The sequence below is a fragment of the Metarhizium acridum genome (assembly GCF_019434415.1).
Source record: "Metarhizium acridum strain ARSEF 324 chromosome Unknown scaffold_276, whole genome shotgun sequence".
Classification (NCBI taxonomy): Eukaryota; Fungi; Ascomycota; class Sordariomycetes; order Hypocreales; family Clavicipitaceae; genus Metarhizium; species Metarhizium acridum.
In genome coordinates, this window is record NW_027094025.1 from 411,638 (window position 1) to 435,913 (window position 24,276).

The 24,276-nt window shown below is 35.0% G+C and overlaps 2 protein-coding genes across 3 annotated transcripts; both read right to left on the minus strand.

Annotated features, from left to right (window-relative positions):
* Nucleotides 1-828: 828 nt before the first annotated feature.
* Nucleotides 829-2,527, minus strand: J3458_022483 (uncharacterized protein). Of its 2 annotated transcripts, XM_066123043.1 has the most exons (3): nucleotides 2,231-2,527; nucleotides 1,461-2,178; nucleotides 829-1,413 (listed from the first exon to the last, which is right to left on the minus strand). In XM_066123043.1, exons 1-3 carry the CDS (start codon nucleotides 2,335-2,337, stop codon nucleotides 1,174-1,176), a joined length of 1,065 nt encoding a protein of 354 aa, XP_065974595.1. In that variant the 5' UTR covers nucleotides 2,338-2,527; the 3' UTR covers nucleotides 829-1,173. The 2 variants fall into 2 exon arrangements, with proteins under 2 accessions (XP_065974595.1, XP_065974596.1); XM_066123044.1 differs by having other exon boundaries at nucleotides 829-2,178.
* Nucleotides 2,528-8,837: 6,310 nt separating this feature from the next.
* J3458_013214 (uncharacterized protein) lies at nucleotides 8,838-10,621 on the minus strand. The gene is made up of 2 exons (XM_007813390.2): nucleotides 10,344-10,621; nucleotides 8,838-10,256 (listed from the first exon to the last, which is right to left on the minus strand). The coding sequence occupies exons 1-2, from the start codon at nucleotides 10,602-10,604 to the stop codon at nucleotides 9,144-9,146; spliced, it is 1,374 nt and encodes a 457-aa protein (XP_007811581.2). The 5' UTR covers nucleotides 10,605-10,621; the 3' UTR covers nucleotides 8,838-9,143.
* Nucleotides 10,622-24,276: the final 13,655 nt, after the last annotated feature.

The following is a 24,276-nucleotide window of genomic DNA, read 5'->3' on the forward strand; positions in this document are numbered from 1 at the left end:
GCTCCCTTGAAATCTAGTTTCGAAAATTCTGACAAGGATTTGGGCATTGCGACCACCTCCACTGTACAACCAATGGCTGGGCAGGATGTACTCGAGAGGGCTCCTGTACCCACGCCTTTGGACAGCGACCGCCTTCATGCTCTCTTTTCTAAGTATGACAAGCTTATCAATAGCCAGGAGGCACCACGTGAACGCCATGGCTCACCAGTTAAGAGTAAGATAAAGCCCTCGCCTAAGTACCTGCCTCGCCTGACTTACAGCCGATTTATAGATGACGAATCTTGACGCTTTAACCATCTAAAACCCGGCTATTAAGCTATCCCACGCCCCCTTATGAGCGTTACCCGTTCGCAGTAACGTTAAACCTTAAAGCGCAAGACCTAGCGGTGGAAGAAGGGTGCTTCCCGTGGCTTCTCGCGTACGAAACGTGCGTTATCTAGTAGTATTTAAGAGTATAAATACAAGCAACTAAGAGAAGCGCGTTAAGCGTTAAATGGGTCAATTAAAGTTAAAGTGTTTTAGGCACTTATCTTCTTACTATGCGACTAATTACGTGGGGAACAGGCAATCAAGGAGGCGAAAGACTTGGTAATGAGAAAGTTCGGTCACGTCGCATGGGAGAGGGAGAAGAGGAAGTTCGGCTGCGTGGATACGAAGGGTAAATAGGACTAGATGGCAAATGGCAAATGTATGTCTCCACATTCTAAATCTCCTTTAGCTTGAAGACTTTCTTGGTTCTCATGAGGAGTGCTGTCCGGCGACAGAGAACGCGACAGTGATATGAAGTTATGGTCTCCTTCGCCAGTAGATAAGCGGCGCGGGGGTATGTGGGCACGGGCGATCACTTTGGAAGTTGGAGCATCTGGGCTGTAGCACCTGAGGTTACCACCAACGTAGTTGCCGTGCTACTAGCAACAACTTCGCGAACACCATATGGTGCCACGTTGCCAGTGACAACGTTGGATGACTGCTAACCTTTACATTTTATGTTGTCTGATCTTTCGTCATTTCGCTATCTCCAACGCACGATATTAAATTGGTTGACGGGGACGAGGTAATCCTTCGCTGTACTCCTCCAGTCGGGGGACTTCTCTTGGCCTGCTTTTGCTGTCACTCATAGTCCCGCTTGCTAACAATAGGCTGGAGAAGTTGTGTGTACATATGAGAGCAGTGTTATGGAGTAAATCGCTTGAAAGGTTCGGTTGCAGGTGTCTTGGCCAGTCTCAAGACAAACTCATACATTCCGAGTGTGATCACTGCCGACGGAACAGAGCGTACTAGATGTGGCGTCAACCCTCCATAAAATCCTCGCCAGCCCTCCAGTTGCCATATTATTCGAAAGCACTGCAGGAGCCCAGAATATCCTTGCTGTCCCTTCTCTACCGGTGCTTGGCGCAACCGCGTTCTGACCACCTATCGAAAATTAGCTTGCATCAAGTGGCAGGCATGAGCTGCAATACTTCGTGAGGATATGTCATTAAAACAGCCGCTATTTTAGCACAACCGGCGGCGCCACTTGTACTGGTCCAGCTGGCGAATTCGCTGAGGGCCGGGGTATCTGTGATTGTGAATCTGGCCAGCGATTTATGAAAGACCGCTTTAAGTCGCTCATACAGCACAAGATGAATAACTGTTTCAGCCGTACCCAAGTAGCTGGCTGTCAGCCCTCGGTAGAGCCCCTTTATGCCCTCAGACCGTACGACTTGCCGTATGCAATCCAAGCTACCACAATATTGACGCATTAAAGCACTACCGTGTGATTGAGCTATATCGAGTTGTAGCCTGGTCTTCACGAGCCAAATTGGATTCGTTACCGTTGCAGTTGCTAGGCCTGCGGCGACAGCTCCTAAAGCATGCACAGTGGGCTCGTCAGACCTAAAGCCTAAATACCGAACGCAAAGCTGTTTGCAATTGCCGTAAACGTAGAATTTCACGGCGGTTGCAGGGACAACGCCGGCTAGGCTAGGTCCAAGACCGCGGAACAAGCCATGCCACCCCTCGCGTCCCCTTATTGTGCCAATAGTACGGAATGTGTCATAAACATGACGAAAGGGGCTTTTAAATGAACGAAGCCCAGACTTTGAGTCATGCGGCGGAGAGGCATATAGGTCTGACTGAAGTCGAGTTCTTAATACGTCGAGAGGAGAAGTGATAGTGGCCGTTACCATGCCACCAGTCCTGAGAATATGTCAGTCTACTGTCATCAAGTCAGAGCTCTGAAAGACCTTACGCGCCGGCGAGCAGGTGTACCAAGGGCTGTACCCGAGGCTTCTTTGCCTCGTTGACCGCAAGATGCGGCGGATGAGTAGGCTCTTGAGTACTCAGCACCATGATCATACGATTTCTGGACTTGCCAGTGCAGGAATGGATATTTTTGCGGGTGCAAGGTCACCAACAAGCTCGGCTCGGCAAAAATAACTTCCGGGAACGAAGAAGAGTGGGAAAAGTAATTATTTACAGCTCATATTGCAACTATAACATCGAATTTGTCAAACCCTGTAGAAGCAACCGTGCCAGCCCTCATTAAAAAAAAACCACGGAAGTGGAAAAAAAGAGTGTCATGGCTATGGTTGATCTACTTCTGTTTATAGACCCTTATCATTTCGCACCTGATCCGCTACAGGCTGAGCAAGTAGTTTGGCCAGTTGCACCACAGTTGAAACAAGTATATGGTTCGCTCGAGGTGGAGCCACTGCCCCCACAACCCCCGCACCTCTCCTTGCCAGTCCCACCACACGACTTGCACTGAGCCATTATAGGTGCTTTGTTCTGCACAGAAAACAGTTAGTTATGATAAACAACAGAAAATGGATGCTTGCACTTGTTACCTTAAGATTGAAGGTTCAAGCTGCCAAACTGAAGACGAAGGTTTAATTGAAAGTGAGTGCATCTGAACGTTCCCTCCCTGGAGTCGACTCCCATTTAAGTATTCAAGGAGAGCGTCTTCCTTGAGTGAAATCGCGACGACATGGCTGGTGGACTGCGCATTGCATGTTCACTCGGCGCCTGTGCACCAAGCCGTTGACTAGGCCTTGCATGCGGGCACTGTCTGCACAAGCGTAGGATCGTAGCCCACCAGCCTTGTATCCTTCCTTCCCTTCTTACCTTCCAGCTGTAATGTGATGCGGCTTGCAGGAATGGCCGCATCAGCGTAGGTTGTGTTGGTTCACTAATCTCGATTATGTTGTTTCATAGCAACATGCTTGATCACGGCCAGTGTGCCATAGCCGCAAATGGAACGCAGCCAAATGCGCTGCACCAAAAATACGCAGTCAAATGGGCAGCTAAAATACGCAGCCAAATGGACAGCCAAATTACGCAGCCAAATGGGCAGCCAAAAATGAAGAGAAGGGTCCAAATACAAAAGACCATGGAACTCCTACGATTACAGCACAGATAACTGAACGTAAAGTCCTGAAAATAACATCATGTCAATCCAAATTAATGCTACCAACATGCCACATCGCCACAATATCAGTCCCGGGAGACAGGAAAATGTCTTTTCTCAAATCGCTCCTAGCCAGCTCTACCCAATGTCTACTCCCACATTCACCAATGATTGGACCGAGAGAACGGCAGATAAAGTATCACGTTATGAGGATATTTGCGGAAGATTCATTAAATTTAACGCGAAAAGAGACTTTTTTGACACTTGGGAAACAGTTGTAGACTCCTGGACTGCCCTTCTTCGAATAACATCTCTTCCGAACAATAAACCTATGCGACGTACGTATGTCATTGCAGCGGTGAATGCACTCGAGAGTGTCATCAACGGCGACCCTAGAGTGACCCTACCAGCCAGGTTTGGTTACTTCCAGCTAGCCAATTTTCTAGACGCTTTGGAGTTCAGAATTAGGAGTGAGCGGGACACATGGCCAAACGCTCTTGATTGGCGCAGGGGCAGGTACACAACCATCGCCTACGATATGTACCTGGATGCCCTTGGCTCAGACCCTAGAGCAAAATCGCCTAGGCAAGAGCTATTGCGGAAAAGGTTAATAGGAAGACGTTAGAGAGCTTATGCAGAACCTTCTAGCCTCTTGCTTGCGGTATACTCGGACTTTGCCGAGACATCTATGTAGGTATTTTTTCGGTTTAAACGACCGGCGAATTGAGCTAATATTCGTATAGTAAGAGGAGCTTATTTGCAGAATTTCCGCCTAAGGAACTTTCTTCGGCGGTCCTCAGAAGCATTCCAGCTAATCTGTTGAATACTTGCATGTATATCTCTGCTAAGACTGAAAGGGAGGCTGAGTTGGGGAGGCCTTGGGATGTCTCAATTGTGCAGGATCTCAGACGTCATGTGGAGAACAATTTACTGTAGTTCTACCCTAGTGTACTCTTAGCTGCTACGAATTGACATGTTGCCTTCCGTTTATCCCGCAATTGACCTTAAGATAAATGCCATGTATATGAAATAACCTCTGGATCTCAAGTCGCCGCTGAAAACTGGTTAGTCTTACACCTGAATATTTCACTCCATACGGCACCAGTTTGTAACAGAGCTAAGACGCCAGGGTGATCTTATCCCTTTGACTGTTACATTTTAGCGTGACAGGGATTTCAACTAATAAGATCTCCAGATTCTCAATTTGCTACCTCTCGATACAACTGACGCCATTGATTCCACCAGTCTCCTGACTTTGTACCGAGATGACTGCTAATCGTCTAATCGTATGCATTAAATAGCTGTAAATAATATATTGCCTTTCATTTTTAGCTGATTCATACATATGGATTGGTTTATTTACATCAATTTACGCAGGGTTAGAGGGGCGCGACTAGGGTGTAAAAGGTCCACGGGTACCCGTGTGGGTTGCTTACCCGTGGGCTTTAGCCTTTAGGTAGGTATGGGTAGGAAAAAAAGACCTAAATAGATTTATGGGAGAAAATGGGGTACCTATAACTATCTATTAGAAATATTAGGTATTTTTAGGTACCTAAATAAGACTTATATAACTTACTTTATGCTTTAAAAACTTAAGACTTATTATAAATATAATTAAATATTAAAGGGTTAACGTTAATTATTATAATTAATTTATTTATTTAATTTACATTATTATATTATATTATTATACGTTATAGGTATCTATAGGGTACCTATCTTTATATTAGGTTACCCGTGGTCAGAGCATTGACAAGAAAACTACATTTTCAATTTTCAAAAAAGCTTAAATAATTAATAATAAATCTAATAAAATACTTGAATTATAATAATAAATACATAAATTAGCTAATATTATAACCAATCAGCTCACATAAAAAAGTGGGTCCTTTTAGCTTCTTATAAGCTTAAAAACTAGATTATGTAATTTTCTAAAAACACACTATACTATACTAGACTATAAAAACTATAAAATCTAGTTTTTTAAGTTTTAAGCTTATAATATCATATAAGGACCCACTTTTTTTAATATAAGCTTATAATATAGAATTTATACTAGTTATCCGTAAAACTTATAATTCTATAAGTATTTTATTAGATTTAATATAATTTTTTATATTTGAAACTATAAAAACTATAAAACTACAAAACTACACTACTTCCAATGCTCTGATAAGGAGAGTAAAACTTCTTAAGCCTCTAGCTCATGGGCGCACACTCGTCCCAGAAGCAGATAAAGCATTAATCTATATCGCAGCTTCAAGGAAACTCATCGGTCTATGCCTCCACTGTAAGGTGGTTGGGGAACCCCGCCCACCTGCAACGCGATTGACAACGTCACGTGGAACGGGGGCTTTGGGACCATATCCCCTGCATCTCGCACAACTAAAAAATAGGATAAGCTTTAGTTATTACAATACAGCTACCCCTACTTTGGCTACCTGACTTCCAGTCCCTCTTATAATCTTACATCCACCTTAAACTTCACACGCCGGATTTCACGCTCTCTCCCAAGAAGTATCATTGCATTTGTAGTATAAATGCGATGTTTCAGTTTCGTTTCTTCGTTCAAGTTACCTGTATTAGCACATATAAGATCCGCTAATAACGTGCCACCCCACAACATCGTTAGCCCCCCATTTTCGTCATATCCAGGGCTCTATTATAACACATCGAAATTAAGGCATTTTTCAACGAAAAGGGCATATATTAGCTATCTACAACTGGAACGTAAATTCTATATTAGACTAATTTATGCCTGTAATTTTAAGGGCATCTTCTTTAATTATATAGCTGTAACGTTCTTTATAAAGAGCTATTATATAGTTAGCTTTAGCTTTAGCTTTTACGATATTAGGGATAATAGTAAAGGCTTAATTAAGGTCTTTTTTAATAGCCTTTTAGCTAATAGGCTTTAAAGCGTTAAATTTAGCTTTAAGATATTTATTTTTAGCGGATAAGATTATAATAAGGCTATTCTTTTAATTAAGGCTATAATTAGCCTTTAAGGCTAAGGTTTAATATTCGCGATTAATACTATTAAGGTTATAGTATAATATATTTACTTAAGCTTAAATCTCTTTACTATTATAAGGTATTTATTAAACCTATTATTTATTAATTTTTTGCTTTTTTAGTGTTATAGGCTTATTTTCGCTATTATCTTTAATAATAGATTAAAGAGCTCTTTTAATATTAATAGAAAAAATACTAGTAGCTTAAAATTCAGCTTAAATATTTATTATTATAAAGGCCTTTCTAAAAGCTTTCTTATAAGCTTAAATAAATCGCTGTTTTTATCGTAGTAATAAGATATTAAAATTAATAATACTAGCTTACTATTAATAATAATAGGTTTTTAAGGGCCTAAAAACGCTTACGTTTAATAGCTAGGTAATATATAATGTTTTTACTAAAAGGAAAAGAAGCTATATACGATTAATATAAGCTATATACATTAATTTAATTAAAATGTATAACCTAACGCTATTTAAAACGAGAATATACTATAAGAAGAGGTTTTTAAGCGTTATTTCTAGTAAAAAGACCTCTTTAAACTATTTTATCGTAATTTAAGTATTAGTTTAACTAGAATTATTATAGGTAAAAGCTTAATATAGAAAATAGTTAAGAAACTATTACCCTTAAAGCTTTAAGCCTTTTAAGATAATTATAAGCTTAATATAATAACCTATAACGCTTATATATTTAAGAATTAAAGCCTACTTATAAGAAGACTCTATTATTCTTATTAAATATCTAATAAGGCTACTTTTAATAACCTTACTAGCCTTAAAATCCCCTTTTATAATACTAGTTTCATTAAAGTTATAAATTTAAGTTAACCTAATTAATTAAACCTTAATTAAATAATTAAGAAGGTTATAAAAAGCTTATATTTAATCTTCTATTACGTTAAGAGTTCTTTTAAATTTAATACCTTATAATACCTTTATTTTAACCTTTGGTTACGTTAAAGAAAGCGGTTAACCTAATACTTTTTAATTAGGTTACTATTATTACCTTAAGCTATAATAACCTATATAATAGCTTAAACGTTACGGTAGCTAGGTAATCTACTAGCTTCTTTCTTATATAGAATTTAATTTACTAGGTCTTTCTCTTATCTTTATAATAATTATTAAGAGCCTACTTTAACCTCTTAAATTAGTTAATAACCGTAAAGTTAATTATAAAGGGTTATTTAAGAAAGGCTATAATCTTAAGCTACTTAAACCTTTAAAAGGCCGGAATTAACGTCTTTAATAGCGGCTTTAATTCTATTCTTATAAGCGATATTAATAGGGGCTATAATGTAAATTTAGAGTTAAAAGAGCTTAATTTAATAAAGTTATTAAATGTTAAAAAAAGGGCTCTTACATCAATCGCGTCGTTGTGGATGTGACGAAAATGGGGGGCTAACGATGTTGTGGGGTGGCACGTTACTAGTCGGCGCTCTTTTAGGTTATAAGAAGGTTAGGGATCCCATGCGTTAAAAGCGCCGTGCTGTGGGTCCCCGACCGGGTGGCGCTGACATGGTCGGGTGGGGCCGACCGAAGTCAGCCTCGGCGCTTCGTAAATTGTCCTCCAAAAGCGGCATCCCATCCTCCAAAAATTAATGCCATGACCTCTATAATTGGAGGCACATTTGCGGTGAACCTGTACTTTTGGAGTAAGAAGATGGCCTTACGCCTGCCTCGTCAATTCAACAAGTTCCATCTTTAAGAGTAATTGTATCGTGTCTTTTATATATGTCTTATTCTCGACTTTGTACGAGTCTACGCCGCACGGCTAAATCGTTCACGTTACCTTGTTACTTACACAGCGTTGAGGCGACTTCCACTTATAATACAAGTGTAACAGTTGTAGGATATTCAAAAGCATTTAATCAACGTTTTAGTATCAGCTTACCACTTATTTAAAGCCTTTATTACTACGAGGACTTGAGTTATAATTGTGGTGTTGGGACTTGGTGGTTTGTGTGTTGCTTTGGGGCCGACAAATTACAGATTTTGTGTTGACATAAGTCAAGTCAAGAAAAGAGGGAAATAATGACGAGTCGAATACGGCATTATAGGTGAAATTAGACAAGTACTGTCGCTTTACTAACGAAACGCCCGCCTGCGTTGCAGCATTTGTGCAAGACGAGGCCTGCTTTGGGGCAATTCGCACAGAGCCACGTCCCGAAAAGACCGACTGTACTTGGAATTTGCGCCACCCTCGGTATAAGTGGCACTATATACGCGAAAACCGGAAGACGGAGGGGGTTGAGTCGCCCGAAAGTTGACTGAGACGCTACAGGGTGAATACAAATGGATGGAGTCACTTGCTCTACCTGAGGCAACATCGACGACGACGACTTCTTGAAATGGTGGAACAAGAATCTACAATCAGCACACCAGCACCCATCACAGACAAGAATGAGAGACTTGATCGCACTACGTTTTTGGACCGAGAAGACGAGCATAAGCTAGTATTTTAGCTACTTGGGAAATACCAGTCGAAGATTGGCCAAGGCTACACACGAGACATGACCTTCTGGAGTTGATCGCAGGTTTAATGCATGTGTTGCAATCGGTGAATCGGATTTAGATTCCCAAGAATGAGTTTTTTGGATGCGCGCAACTCCCTCTATAAAGCGCACGGCTGCCAGCAGGGTGCCCAGAGACGTGACGTGACGTGACACAGTCATGTTTGCTCTTGATAATGTCCTGCGTACTGCCAAACCTATTTAATAGCCTGGTGCTGCAAGTCGTTACTCCATGATGCCTTCGCCCTTGCCAGGTTCCGATGCACCGCTCGCAATGGCCTGCTGCACCCTTGAGGCCCGCCTCCGCGCATCCACGTACATCATAAACTCGGAATACGTCCTCGGCATAACCTTGACATCTTTATCAACGAGAAAAGTATAATTGAACTGCCCGGTGGGTTTTGTCTCTCCATGCTCGACGTCTCTCACCTTGCTGTCTACGCGGACCTGGACACGCGTCTGACGCGGCGTCTCGTTGGACTCTGCGTCGTCGGCGCCATGGTCGACCAGTGGCGGATCCGTATACACCACTGTCGCTGTGAGATAAAGAACACTGCCGACTGGCACGGGATTCTGAAACGTCGACGGATCAAGCGACACAAACTTGGGTCTCGTGTGGGTAAAACTGGCGGCGCAGCAAAAGGCCAGCTCAAACGTCTGCTTGAGCAGGAACCCGCCAAAGATCATGAAGTGGTGGCGGTTTCTATACTGGGGCTGCATGATGGCTGCCGTGTTGAGCCTTGTTGTGTCCATGAAGAAGACGTTGTCGGGCTTGCGCAGCGAATCGTTGGGATCATGGTACCGGAGCTGCCGCTGCCACATGGCGTGGATGAGGTCGCTCTCCTCGTCGTTGGGCGCCGTCTTCAACAGAGATTGCTGCGAGAGTTTCTTGCGCATCTTGCTGTTCCTTTCGCCCCGCGCAAAGATGCGCTTCTCCTCTTCGGTATCCGTGCGGACTGGTGCGATCTTGACGGGCCTCTTGGTGGCAGGGTCTGTGGCCACCATGGTGCACTGGCATGTGATCATGACGTCTTCCTGCTTGACCTCTTGCCCGTCCTTGGGCGCCTTGGCGACTTGGAGACTTATTTCCATGCTCGAGCCTCCGGCAGCGTACGAGACCTGGCCGCTCAGCTCGAGGTCGCAGATGTCTGTGAGAGGGCGGTTGATGGTGATGCGGTCAAAGGCGGCTGTGACAGTGTTGACGCCTTCGCCAGTGTGCTTGTAGGCAATGACGCCGGACAAGGCGTCCAAGTCCATGAAGATGGTCCCTAGACGAATGTGGCCGGTGGCGTTGAGGTAGGTGTCGAGCAGAGATGGCTCTTGGGCGAGAGGAAGGATCTGAAGGTGAAACAGTACATTAGAGCCCAGACATTGGTAGTACTCATTGTGTCTTTCCCGTACCGGTCAACGTCTCGTGGCACTTACGACGCTATGGTAGCTGTCTGACATTTTCTTTGGCGTCAGGTCAGGTTTAGCTGGCGCACGAGGCTCGCTGTGGCTCTTGTTGGCCATTTCGGACTGCTGCTTGCGAAATGCCTCAATCCAGGGAACCTGCATCCTTTGCTCAGTCAATGCTCGAAACACGCCGTCTGTCTGGAGGCGAGGTGTGTTGCAGAGCTGGCGCTGCTGGACTAGGCGACATGGCGAATGCCTTGGGCGTTGCTGTGCGCGCACGATGCAGCGCATGGCTGCTGTTTTTGAAGCCATTACATTGAAATTGTGATGTGAAGTCCGGTTTGTCCGGTCCGGTCTAATCTGGTGCTATTTTAGATTAACCAGAACGGCCAATATCCTACTAGTGCTGCTGTTGCAACTGTATGTATTGTCCCGTTATGTGGGATGTAAAGTACAAGTTACACCGGTATATATTATAGGCGGTATAAGCTTTAATATATATTTTACTTATTAATTTAATTAAAGTAATTATAATTAATTATAAAAATTAAACACCTCTTCTTAATATAATTATAAAGGCTTATTTATTAAAAGTTAATATATATATTTTATTACTTTTATTAAAATCTTATAAGAAAAAGAGTAATAATTAATAATTATTAACGTAATATTCTTTATTAATATTATTCTTTTAAGTAATTATTTTCTTTTTCTTTTTCTTTTACCTTAAGTTAATAAACTTAACTTACTTCTTTAACTTTAATTATAATAATACTTTTATTTTTAAATTTATTAGGTTTTTCTTCTTAAAAGTTTAATTAACTTTTATTATATCTTCTTATATAAGCTCTTATATCTTATAATATTAAATTTAAATATACTTAATTTATTCGTAAAATTTAACGTTATTAAAGATTATTATAGCGCTATTATTATTAATAAATAATTATAATAGTATTTACTCTTTATATATTTTCTTTATTAGGCCTTTTAAATATATAATTTTTAGTCTTATATTAAAGAGCTTAATATACTTAAATTTAATGCTTAACGTAATTATTATACTTTATTTTTTACTCTTTTAATTAATAATAATATTAGTTAATAAAAAGATATAATAATTTATAAACTTTAAGTTACTCTTATCTTATATTTACTTAATATTAAAGTAATTTATAATTTATTAATTATTATTATTATTAAATTATAATAATAAATTAAGTGTATATTTAATATAACGTAATATATACTTTATTATAAATAAGTGTTTTATTAATAAATTTATTATAAGTTTATTAAGCTTTATTATTAAATAGGTTAAATTAATATAAGTATTAATTATTATAAATATTAGTATTTTAAGAATATATTAAAAAAGCTACTTATTATTCTTATTATATTCTTTACTCTTTTTATAAGGTTTTAATACTTTAAAGATATTTATAAGTGTATATTAAAGCTTTATATTATTTATCTTTAATTACTTAAGTAATTTTTTTAAATATAATTATTATAATAATAAAAGAGTTCTTTTCTTATAATCTCTTATTATAATTATATTTAAGAAAAATATTATTATATTTAAGTTAATTATCTTAAATTTATTTAATAACTTACCCTTTACTTTTATAATAACTTTCTTATTTAAGTTAAAGAATAATAAATTATTTACGTAAATATTAATAATAATATTATTCTTAATAAATATAACCTTATTATATTTAAATTATTTAAATTTATAAGAGATTCATTTAATAAAGAGTATTTTAAATTATACTTTAAGTGCTTATTTTAAGCTATATAATACCTTCTTTAATTATTAAATCTTATTAAATTTCTTAAAGTTATTTAAAAGTTTAATGTAAATTATTTTATTTATATAATTATATAAAAAGATTATCTTTATATTTATTTATTTAATCTTTTAATTTAAGAGTATAATTAAAGTAAATAATAAGTAATAAACTATAAAGGTAGCTTAGGTTCTAAGGTATAGTAGGTCTATTTCTTAGAAAGTAAGTTAGGTTAAATGCTATAGAGTAGCTTTTAAGTAGTATTATAATAAGGCTATTAAGAGTATAACTCTTAATAGTAAGACTATTACTTAAATTAATTAATAAAGAATTAAACTATTTAATTATAGGAATACTTTCTCCTTAAGTATTCGTTTATCTCTTTATTATAATTCTAAATTAAATAGATTCTATTTAATCCCTTGTATTAGATTAGGTTAATCCCCTTTAATCTATTAAGTTAAATTAAATTAATCCTATTTAATTCCCTTACGTAACCTGTAATTCTATTAGCCCTATTCTTATCTATATACTAGCGGCTTATAACGCTAGTTAACTGCTTTAGGTACTCTTAGTTTATAATATAATACTTCTCCTCTATTAGTCTTATTCTTAAGGTTATTTCGTTTTATTTAATAAGTATTCTCTTTATTTCTCTCTTTTCCCTTTTTTCTTTCTTTATTATTCTTTTTATAATATCTTTTAACCGTATTTTAAAATAGTAATCTCACCTTAATTAAAAGATTAATTGTAAACGTTTTTTTAAGTTTATATTTACCTTTAGCTTTATTATACTTTCTTATAATTCGTGTTAAAAAAACAATTAAGAGTGTATTATTACTAAAGGGAAAGATAAATATAGCGAATATACTTTACGTAATTATACTAGCTATAATTTAAGCGAAACGTTTTTAAATACTTATAATTATATCCTTTATAAAAAGAATTATCTTAATAGAGAACGTGCTTTAATTAAAAAGAATTTAAAGTAAGTAATAGCTCGTTTATAAAGGATTTATTATTAAGAGAAATTTTTATAATAAAAGGCTATAAAGATAATTACTTATAGTATAAAGAGTTTAAACAAGTTAAAGGCCTAAAAGCGTTTAAAGTTAAAGTCTAATATACTTAATTAAATACCTAAGTTTTTAGTAAACTTAGGTTTTCCTATTTTTAATAAGTTTTTATTCTTTAATAGAATTATTTAAGTAACGTTAAGTAATTCGTAAGATTCTTAGCTAGTTTTTAGGTGTTTTTAGAGTTTAAATATCCCTTTTATTTAACGAGATAATAACAATTCTTTATACCTTCTTATACTTTAAGTATTCGTTTAACTTTATATTTATTAGTATTTTCTATTATAATATTTATAGTAATTATAGATTTATCTAGTGCTTTCTCTAATAGTAATATATAAAATATAAAATAGATTCTTATTTTATTTAGTAATAATAGTTTATAGTTAGTATTTAAGATTTTTCGTTTAATAAGAAATAGTTTAATTTTCTTTTAATTAAGTTTATTACTAGATTATTTTATTTTAATATTTTTATAAATAAGGTATACTTTATATCTCTTCTTTAGAATTAGCGCTAGTAATCTCTTTTTATTCGCGTAATACTTTATTTAATTCTATAAAAATATTTATTTTTATTATAAGTATTTCTATATTTCTATTATTATTACTATATACGCTATAGCTACTAGTACGTTTATATTTTATACCGCGTATATCTTAATAATAAGGTTAAATTTATAGTTTACCTAAATAGTAATATCTTTATATTATTAATTTTAAAGCTATTATAAGCCTATTATACTAGTAGTAGCTATTTTACCTAATTATTCTATTAGTAGTTAATATAGCTTTATAAATATTATTTAAGTATTTAATTTAAGATTTCTATTTATTTATTTAATTATAGGTAAAATACCGTTAATAAGTTTTATTTAATCTTTATAGTTTTTATAAGGTATTTCTAAAAGTTTAACGTGAATAATTTATCGTAATTTAATATAAGCTTTATTAGTAATTTATATTATATAATAACTATTTTAAAGAATATATACGTTAAGTTCTTAGTATTACTTAATTTCTTATATAAAATGTAATAGGCGTATTTTATAAGTTTATTTATAATAATTAAAATACTATTATAAGCTACTCTTATTATAGGTTCTTTTAACTTTAATAGTTTAACGATAAAGTTTATTATAATAGTTTATTATACTCTTTTAGGTAATAATATTAGTTATAATTCTTCGTATAATACGTATCGCGTTAATTTTACTTTATTACACGTATTATATTTCTTAATAACTTCTTATATTATTTTTCTACTTTTTAAAAAGTTATATAATCTTTTTAGCCTACTAATTATTTTTCTTACACTCTAATATTCGTATAATAGGTGCTTATATATTTCCTTAATAAGCTATTCTTAAAGTATATTAAAAATATACTACTGTTTATTATATAAGAAAGTTTTACCTTTCTTAAATAAATACGTTTTCGTTTTTTAATTATTTAAGTAACTATTATTCTTAATATATAATACGATTCTTTATATTTATATTTTATTTAGCTTAACTTATTAGATTATATTAATTTCTTAGGTACCTAGTATAAGGTTCTTATTCTTAATAGCGCGTAATAAAAGTGTATTACTTACTTACTTATTTAATTTTAAGTTCTCTCTTTAACTAAGCGCGTTTACTCTTTTATTTTTAAATTCTTTATAGTATATAATCTTAAAGTTATAATTTATAAGGGTTTTATACTATTTAATCTATCGTTTATTTAAATCCTTTATAATTAAAAATAACGTAAGATTCTTATAATTAGTATAAACTTTAATTTAATACTTTACTCCTATAAAATAGTATCTTTATTCTTTAAAGCACTTAATAATAGCTATAAGTTCTTTATTATAAATCTTATAATTAAGTTTAGGTTTATAAAGTTTTTTTAAAAAGAATATAACTAGGTATAATCTTTTCTAGTTATCTTATTATTTAAGCTATTCGCTTAATATAAAGTCTAAGGCGTTTATTTTAAGCTTATAAGGTTTATTTTAATTAAGTGCTTTTAATATAAGTTTTAACGTAATTAAATCTTTTATTTTTTAAAATACTATAGCTTTTAGTTTATTCTATTAAAAGCTAACTTCTTTCTTTATTAGGTTTATAAGAGATTATAAAATATCTTTATATTTACTTAAAAACTTATAATAAAAGTTTATAAATACTATAAATCCTTTAACTTCTTTTAGATTCTTTAATATAAGCTATTTCTTAATAGTTTTAATCTTATTTAAGCTTATTTATATTTCTTTATATATAAGTATATACCTTAAAAAGTGTATAGTATTCTAGTAGAACTAGTATTTTAAGGCTTTAATTAAGAGTTTATTATTCTATAGAGTTTATAGTATCTTATATATATATTATTTATATTTCTTAAGAGTATTTAAATAAATAAGAATATTATTAAGGTATATAACTATAAATACTCTTAGTTATTTTCGTAAGATTATATTAATTATTCTTTAAAAGGTTATTAATACGTTAATAAGCCTAAAAGATATTATTAAATATTTATAGTATTCTCTATTAGTTTAAAATACTATTATTTACTTATAGCCTTCTTTTATTTATATAAGATTATAAGCTTCTCTTAAGTTAAGTATAGTAAACTATTTAGCTTTTCTAACTTTATCTTTAATTTTTATTATAAGTAATAATAGGTATTAGTTCTTAATTATAATCTTATTTAAGTATTAGTAATTAATATATAATTATAGTTTCTTATTCTTCTTTAATACCTATAGAATTAAGTATTTTACTAGAGACTTTAATAGTCTTATATATCCCTTTTATAATATATTCTTTAAATACTTCTTAAGCGCCTTATTTTACTTAGGGTTTTAAGAATAAATCTTATTAAACGTTAATTTAATACTAGGTTAAAGTTTAATCTTATAGTTCTAGTATAAATACTCTAATAGTCTTATTTTTAGCTTTCTATTAAATAGCTTATTATACTTTAAGTATTCCTTAAAAATCTTTATTATCTTAGCTTTTAGCTCTCTAGTAATTACATATATTCTTAAAGGCCTATTATAGTTTAAATAAAGTGCTTTTTATAGGCTACTCTTAGCTTTATAACTATATTTTAATAAATTCTATTAAAGTTAACTAGTTCTTTAATTAACTTATAAATTACTCGCTTATAACCAGGGTATCTTTAATATAATATCGTATTTTAAGATTATTATAATATTTAATATAACCTAGTGTTTTATACCTTATATATTAACGAGAAGTTACGCTACTTTTATATTAATTACTTTTTAGTTATACTTTATTATAGTTTCTTTTATAATTATAAGTTAATAAAGCTTATCTTTAAGTGTTTAAGGTAATTATAATCTATTAATAAGATTTAGCGAGATAAAATTTCCTTATACTCTACTATTAATTATTACTTAAATCCTTTATTCTATTATAATTATATTAATTATAAGGTATATTATACTACTAATATTTATAGTATATAAAGACCTGTTAAATCTCTTGTTACGAACGACACTGCACAAGACACGGGACGGGACCGCACCGGCTAGGACAGGCATGACCCGTGGGCACAAGAAGAAGGCAGGGGCACGTGACCAGCCACGTGACCTAAGAGGCGATCGAAGAGGTCGATGTTCAAACACATCGACCAGGGAGGATCGAACCGACCGAACCTCGAGCTAGTCGATTAAGGTTCGAAGGGATTGATAGTCGAGCCAATTGATCCAGGACTATAATAGAGAGATAGACGAATACTTAAGGAGAAAGTATTCCCATAGTCAGATAGTCTAGTTCTCTATTAATCAATCTAAGCAATAGTTTTACTATTAAGAGTTATACTCTTAACGGCCTTATTGTAATACTGCTTAAAAGCTACTCTGTAGCATTCAACCTGACTTACTTCCTAAGAAATAGACCTACTATGCCTTAGAACCTAAGCCACCGTTACATTTTAATTAATCCTGTTCAGTAAGTTACCTTGAAACTTTGAGCAGTAACGACTTCCAAGATGTTTACTTTAAGCGGAAAGACCACCAACCCCGGGGAGATGATGAAGTACCTCCATGACAAGATCACCGAGCTTAAGAAGCAGAATCGATAGCTTCTCGACCGACAGAATGATCTCTACGAGAAACTTGAGGCACGAGAAGAGGAACTTGCAGCAGTTTAAAATCTCACACCTGCATCCTCTATTAATAATAACATGCTAAAATTCCCCAAGCCTAAATCATACGATGGTTACAAGGGTGATGTGAGGAACTTTCTCACACAAGCCTAAGCTTACCTACGAGTCAACGAAAAAATCTATACGACACCTGAGTTACAGATTCTTTGCATTAGTAACCTCTTGACTGGGAAAGCAATGGAATAGTGGGAGCTAACCCTTCGCGCACATCTTAAGCACAGCGCTAAAGCCGGAGTAGAAGTTGTCCACATCTTCTTTAATTACGAAACCTTTGAAGAACGACTTCTCGCTGCATTTGGAAACCCTAATAAGCACAAAGAAGCTACACGACAGCTTACTCGACTCAAGCAGACCGGATCTGCAGCTCATTACGCTAAGGAGTTTAAACGCATCATAGCAAAACTTAACTAGAATACCGAACCTAAAATGGAAGTCTTCTATTAAGGACTTAAAGAAGAAGTAAAGGATAACATTTATTGAGAAGATCGTCCTAAGTTATTTAACGACTTCGTTGAAATGGTTATCAAGGCAGATAACCGTTTATACAAGTAACGTTACGAAAAAAGTCACAGGAAATTCGAATCATATGCTAGGTTTAATAAACCTAATAGTAGCAAGCCACGCTGAACATTGACAGCATACGGGTACCACGCCGAACCTATAAAACTTAACGCCGCGAATAAGGAAAAGGGGAAGACTTGTTACAATTATGGCAAGACTAGACACTTTGCGAATAAATGCAGAGCCTTGAAAAAGCTATGGAAGCCAATTCCTAAAGGTAGGAAGCTCTATACCGTAAACCGAGAAGACTTACCCACGCGAAATCTCAGTGTGGCAAGTAATAAAGGAAGCCTCACGTTAACAAATAATATTAGTTCGGATAAAGATTAGGAATTCGGAACCCAACTAGTACCTAACAACTTTTAGGAACACTGGACACCCTCACCAAAAAGTGAACCTTTACTGGAATAGATCCAAGAAGAAGAGAATTATCTAACTAAGAAAGACGAACCTAAAATCGAACACAGACTCCTTAATTAGACCTTCTATTACGATGACAATTGCTACACGCACCTTAGCAGCAAGCAAGGTAGCGGATAGTTTCCACGAGAACGAAAGGGAAGGAGAATAACCCTCACGATATAACCGAAATTACAACGAACCGATTTAAAGATATTAAACGGAAAGTTATACTATGCTAAGGATAACGCACACACTACCCAAGCTATAACCCCATAATGCAAGGAGGAAGGGAACTGTGTGACTGCGAGTAACTCGCTTAGCCTAAGTTCGATTAACACAGATGGTAGATCAAGCGATCACCAAGGAAGCTCTAATAATGCGTCGGAAGATAACCGCCAACGATAGCGCCTAGAATAACGCGCTAGAGAACGACATAAGGATAGGATCAACAAATCGGGAAACGACAGCCGTCATCGCAATTAAGACCGATTCCTCAACGGAGATCTAACAGGTCTCTATATACTGTAAACATCGGCAGCATAGCACACCTTATAATCGACATAACTATAATAGGACAAAGGATCTAGGCAATAATTAATAGCGGAGCATAAGGAAATTTTATCTCGCTAAATCTCGTTAACAAATTACGATTGCCTTAGACACCCAAAGACGAGCCCTACCGACTTACGATTGTGGAAGGAACTGCGGTAAAGTATAGCCAAGGAGTAGTCGATATGGAAGTTGCGCAGCTTCTAGTTGATATACAAGGCACAAAACACCGAGTTACATTAAATATTACAGTGATCTCAAAACACGATGTTATATTAGGGATACCCTGGTTATAAGCGAGCAATCCACGAGTTAATTGGAGAACCGGCTAACTTTAATGGGATTTACCAGGATGCGGTTACGAAGCAGAGAGCAGCCTACAAAGGGCACCTCATTCAAACTACGACAGGCCTTTAAGAATATATGTGATCGCCAGAGAGCCAAAAGCTAAGATAACGGAGATTCCCGAGGAATACTCATAGTATAGTAAGCTGTTTAGCGGAGAGCTAGAAACAGGACTACCGGAGCATTCACGCTAGGACTACGAGATTAGACTCTAGCCCGGTACTAAACTAACGTTCAATAAAATTTATCCTCAGAACCCTAAGCAAGACAAGGCGCTTAAGGAGTATCTAGAGGACATGCTATAAAAGGGATATATACGACTATTAGAGTCCCTAGCAGAATACCTAATCCTGTGGGTACTAAAGAAGAACGGGAAACTACAACCATGCATTAATTACTAACACTTAAATAAGATCACAATTAAGAATCAATACCCGTTACCGCTTATAACGGAAATTAGAGATAAAGTTGGAAAAGCCAAATGGTTCACCACACTCGACTTAAAAGGAGCCTATAACCTTATACGAATAAAAGAAGGCTACGAGTAGATGACAGCATTTCGAACTAGTAGAGGACACTACGAATATTTAGTGATGCCTTTTAGGCTTACTAACGCACTAGCAACCTTTTAAAGAATAATCGATATAATCTTACGGAAACAACTAGGAGTGTTTATGGTTGTATACCTTAACGATATTCTTATTTACTTGGATACCCTTAAGGAACATAAGCAACATGTACATGAGGTACTACAAACTCTACAGGACAATAAACTCTTAGTTGAAGCCTCGAAATGCCAGTTCCACCAGAACACTATGCACTTTTTAGGGTACGTGCTCACACACGGAGAAATACGAATGAGCCCGGATAAGATCAAAACCATTAAGGAATAGCCTACACCAAAGAATCTAAAAGAAGTTAGAGGATTCACAGCATTCGTGAACTTCTACCGCAAGTTCTTAAGCGAATATAGAGACATTTCACGACCTCTTACAAACCTAACAAAGAAAGAAGTTAGCTTCTAATGGAACGAACCAGAAGCCATAGCATTCCAGAAAATGAAAAATTTAGTTACGTTAGAACCTGTATTAAAAGCACCTGATTAGGATAAACCTTATGAGCTTAAAACGGACGCCTTAGACTTTGCACTAGGCGAACAGCTTAGACAACGAGATAATTAAGGAAGATTACACCTAGTTGCATTCTTCTCGAAGAAACTCCACGGACCCAAACTCAATTATAGGATCCACGACAAAGAACTCATAGCTATTATTAAGTGCTTTAAAGAATAGAGACACTATCTCATAGGAGCAAAGTATTAAATTAAGGTTTATACTAACCACAAGAATCTCATATCGTTCTTAACCATAAAGGATCTAAATAAACGACAGATTAGATGGTATGAAACCCTCACGGATTATAACTTTGAAATTATATACCGTAAAGGATCCGAAAACGAAAGAGCAGACGCGCTCAGCCAAAGAGAGGACTTAAAATCGGATAAGCAAGTGAGTAATGCACCCTTACTACGCGCTACTAAGGATAGGAACCTTGTGCTAGGCACCCAAGAAATTAATATAACCTAGTAAGTTAAGCTAAATGAAACATGGATGTATTGGATCGCATTATGCATTAATAATAATAGCTATCTGGACAATTAGGAAACGAAAACGCATTTGTCTAAGGAAGGTAAGACCTTCTTATACAATAAACGGCAGTATATTCCCAGTACACTTTAAGAATAACTTATTAAGGAAATACATGAGCACCTACTACACGGACATTAGGGTGTAGGGAAAACGATTAGTAGGCTAAGAAGATCGTACGACTTCCCAGAAAGCAAAAAATAGTACAAGAAGTTATTAAGAAATATGATACGTGTAACAAAGTAAAATTAGCGCGACACGCACTATACGGAGAATTACAACCGATATCACCACCTGAAAGAGCATAGCAAACTGTTATAATAGACTTCATCGTTAAACTACCAAAGTCAAAAGAACCCATGACAGGAGTAGCTTACAATAGCATTCTAGTTATTGTGGACAAACTTACAAAATACGCCTACTACATTCCATACAAGGAATCAAGCAACACCAAGGACTTAGCGTATATATTCTTTAAAACAGTCATTACACAACATGGATTACCAATAAAGCTTATATCGGATCGCGATAAATTGTTCACCTCAAACTTTTGGAAATGCCTCATGGAAACTATAAAGATCAAACAAAGCTTATTAACGGCATTCCACCCACAATTAAATGGACAAATAGAAATCTTGAACTAAATACTCGAACAATATCTGCGAAGCTATGTTAACTACTAATAGAATGATTGGGTAGAATGGCTACTACTAGCACAATGGGCTTACAATAGCTCTGAGATTGACAACATGAAGATGTCACCATTCAGGGCAAATTACGGATTTGACCCTATTATCGAAACACATGCAACACAGAATGTGAACGCGCCAGCAGCTACAACGCATGCAGCAACCATAACAGAAATATAGAAACACTTGTAACAGGAATGGATATTTTTACAGAACCGAATAAAACACTACGCGGACAAAAAGAGATTACCAGCGCTAATCCTAAAGGAGGGACATAAAGTATACCTTATTCACAAAAACATCAAAACTAAACGACCTAGCGATAAACTCGACTAGAAGAAGATCGGACCATTCCTTATCAAACGGAAAATCTTAAATACCAACTATAAACTATTATTACTAGATGGAATGAGAATCCATCCCATATTTCATATATTGCTACTAGAGAAAGCACCAGATAAATCTATAATCGCTATAAACATTACAATGGAAGATACTAACGAATACGAAGTTAAACGGATACTTAAAGCACGGGGAGACACAAAGAATCGTTATTATCTCGTTAAATGGAAGGGATATCTAAACTCCGAAAACACCTGGGAACCAGCCAAAAATCTCACGAACTGCTTAACGTTGCTTAAACAGTTTCATTCCTAAGGAACGCATCCCAATTAATCTCCTAAGCACCGTCTAATAACTTGATACTAAATTCGGTATCCAAGGAACGAACCAAAGCAGGATCTAAATCCTCGGAAGGAGTAGGAAGGACCCCCGTAGTCTTCTAAAGCTGTTCCGCTTCCTCACGTTCCACACGTTCCAACTCTTTAACGTTATCGATACCACGCGTAACCACACGCATTATTTTCTTAAACTATAATTTCTTTTGTTTTCGTAAACGCAAGACCTTTTAATTTTCGGCTAAGGCACGCTCCTTAGCTTCTTTAAGCTCCCTCTCGAGCTTGTAATGTTAATTCGCAATGCTGCGAAGCTGTTAAGGGGTCACCCCCGCAATATTATAATTCCCTTGCTTATCCACTACACACTTCACATAATAACTCGAATCGGAAACGGAGGCTTCACATTAGGGAAGTCCCATACGAGCGTAGCGAGCGCAAGCCTTTATAAAGGACAAAGACGAATTGTTAATTATCGCAGAAAGAAGGTTATCCCAGCGAAGGGAAGAAGTAAACGAAGCTTTAAACCACTGTTTTAAGACACGGTTAGTCGATATAATAGCACATGATAATAGAAGGAAGAAAACGCACGACACTTAAGCCGGCCTATTTCAATGGCCTTAAGGATAAGACTAACAGAGAAGGGGCATAATGTTACGAACGACACTACATAAGACACGGGACAGGACCGTACCAGCTAGGACAGGCACGACCCGTGGGCACAAGAAGAAGGCAGGGGCACGTGACCAGCCACGTGACCTAAGAGGCGATCGAAGAGGTCGATGTTCAAACACATTGACCAGGGAGGATTAAACCGACCGAACCTTGAGCCAGTCGATCAAGGTTCGAAGGGATTAATGGTCGAGCCAATCGATCCAGGACTATAATAGAGAGATAAACGAATACTTAAGGAGGAAGTATTCCCATAGTCAGATAGTCTAGTTCTCTATTAATCAATCTAAGCAATAGTTTTACTATTGAGAGTTATACTCTTAACGGCCTTATTGTGATACTGCTTAAAAGCTACTCTGTAGCATTTAACCTGACTTACTTCCTAAGAAACAGACCTACTATGCCTTAGAACCTAAGCCACCGTTACATCTCTATTAAGAAATTGGTTTTAATTATAATAATAGCTATTATTTCCTAATTTATTAATTCTATTCTTATATTATTCTTTAACGCGTTATTCTAGGCGCTATTATTAACAGTTATCTTTTAATATATTATTAAAGCTTTCTTAGTAATTACTTAACCTACTATTTATATTAATTAAACTTAAGCTAAGCGAGTTACTCGTAGTTATATAATTCTCTTTCTTCTTATATTATAAGATTATAGCTTAAATAGTATATGCGTTATTCTTAGTATAATATAACTTTTCGTTTAATATCTTTAAATTAATTTATCGTAATTTTAATTGTATTATAAGGGTTATTCTCCTTTTCTTTTATTCTCGTAGAAACTATTCGTTACCTTACTTACTATTAAGATACGTATAGTAATTATTATTATAATAAAAGGTTTAATTAAAAAGTTTATATTTAATTTTAGGTTTATCTTTCTTAATTAAATAATTCTCTTCTTCTTAGATTTATTTTAATAAAGGTTTACTTTTTAGTAAGGGTATTTAATATTTCTAAAAGTTATTAGGTATTAGTTAGGTTTTAAATTTTTAATCTTTATTTAAATTAATATTATTTATTAATGTAAGGCTTTCTTTATTACTTATTATACTAAGATTTCACGTAAATAAGTCTTTTTAGTTTATAGTATAAAGCTTTTTACCTTTAAAAATTAGCTTTTATAGCTTTTTTAAGGCTTTATATTTATTTATAAAGTGTTTAATCTTACTATAATTATAATAAGTTTTCCCTCTTTTCTTATTTATAGCATTAAGTTCTATAAGTCTAATATAATACCCGTATACTATTAATATTTAATGTGGCTTATTATTATTAGGTTTATTAAACCTAGTATATAATTTAAATTTCCTATAACTTTTTTTATAACGTTACTTATATAAATAATTATTTACCTTAAT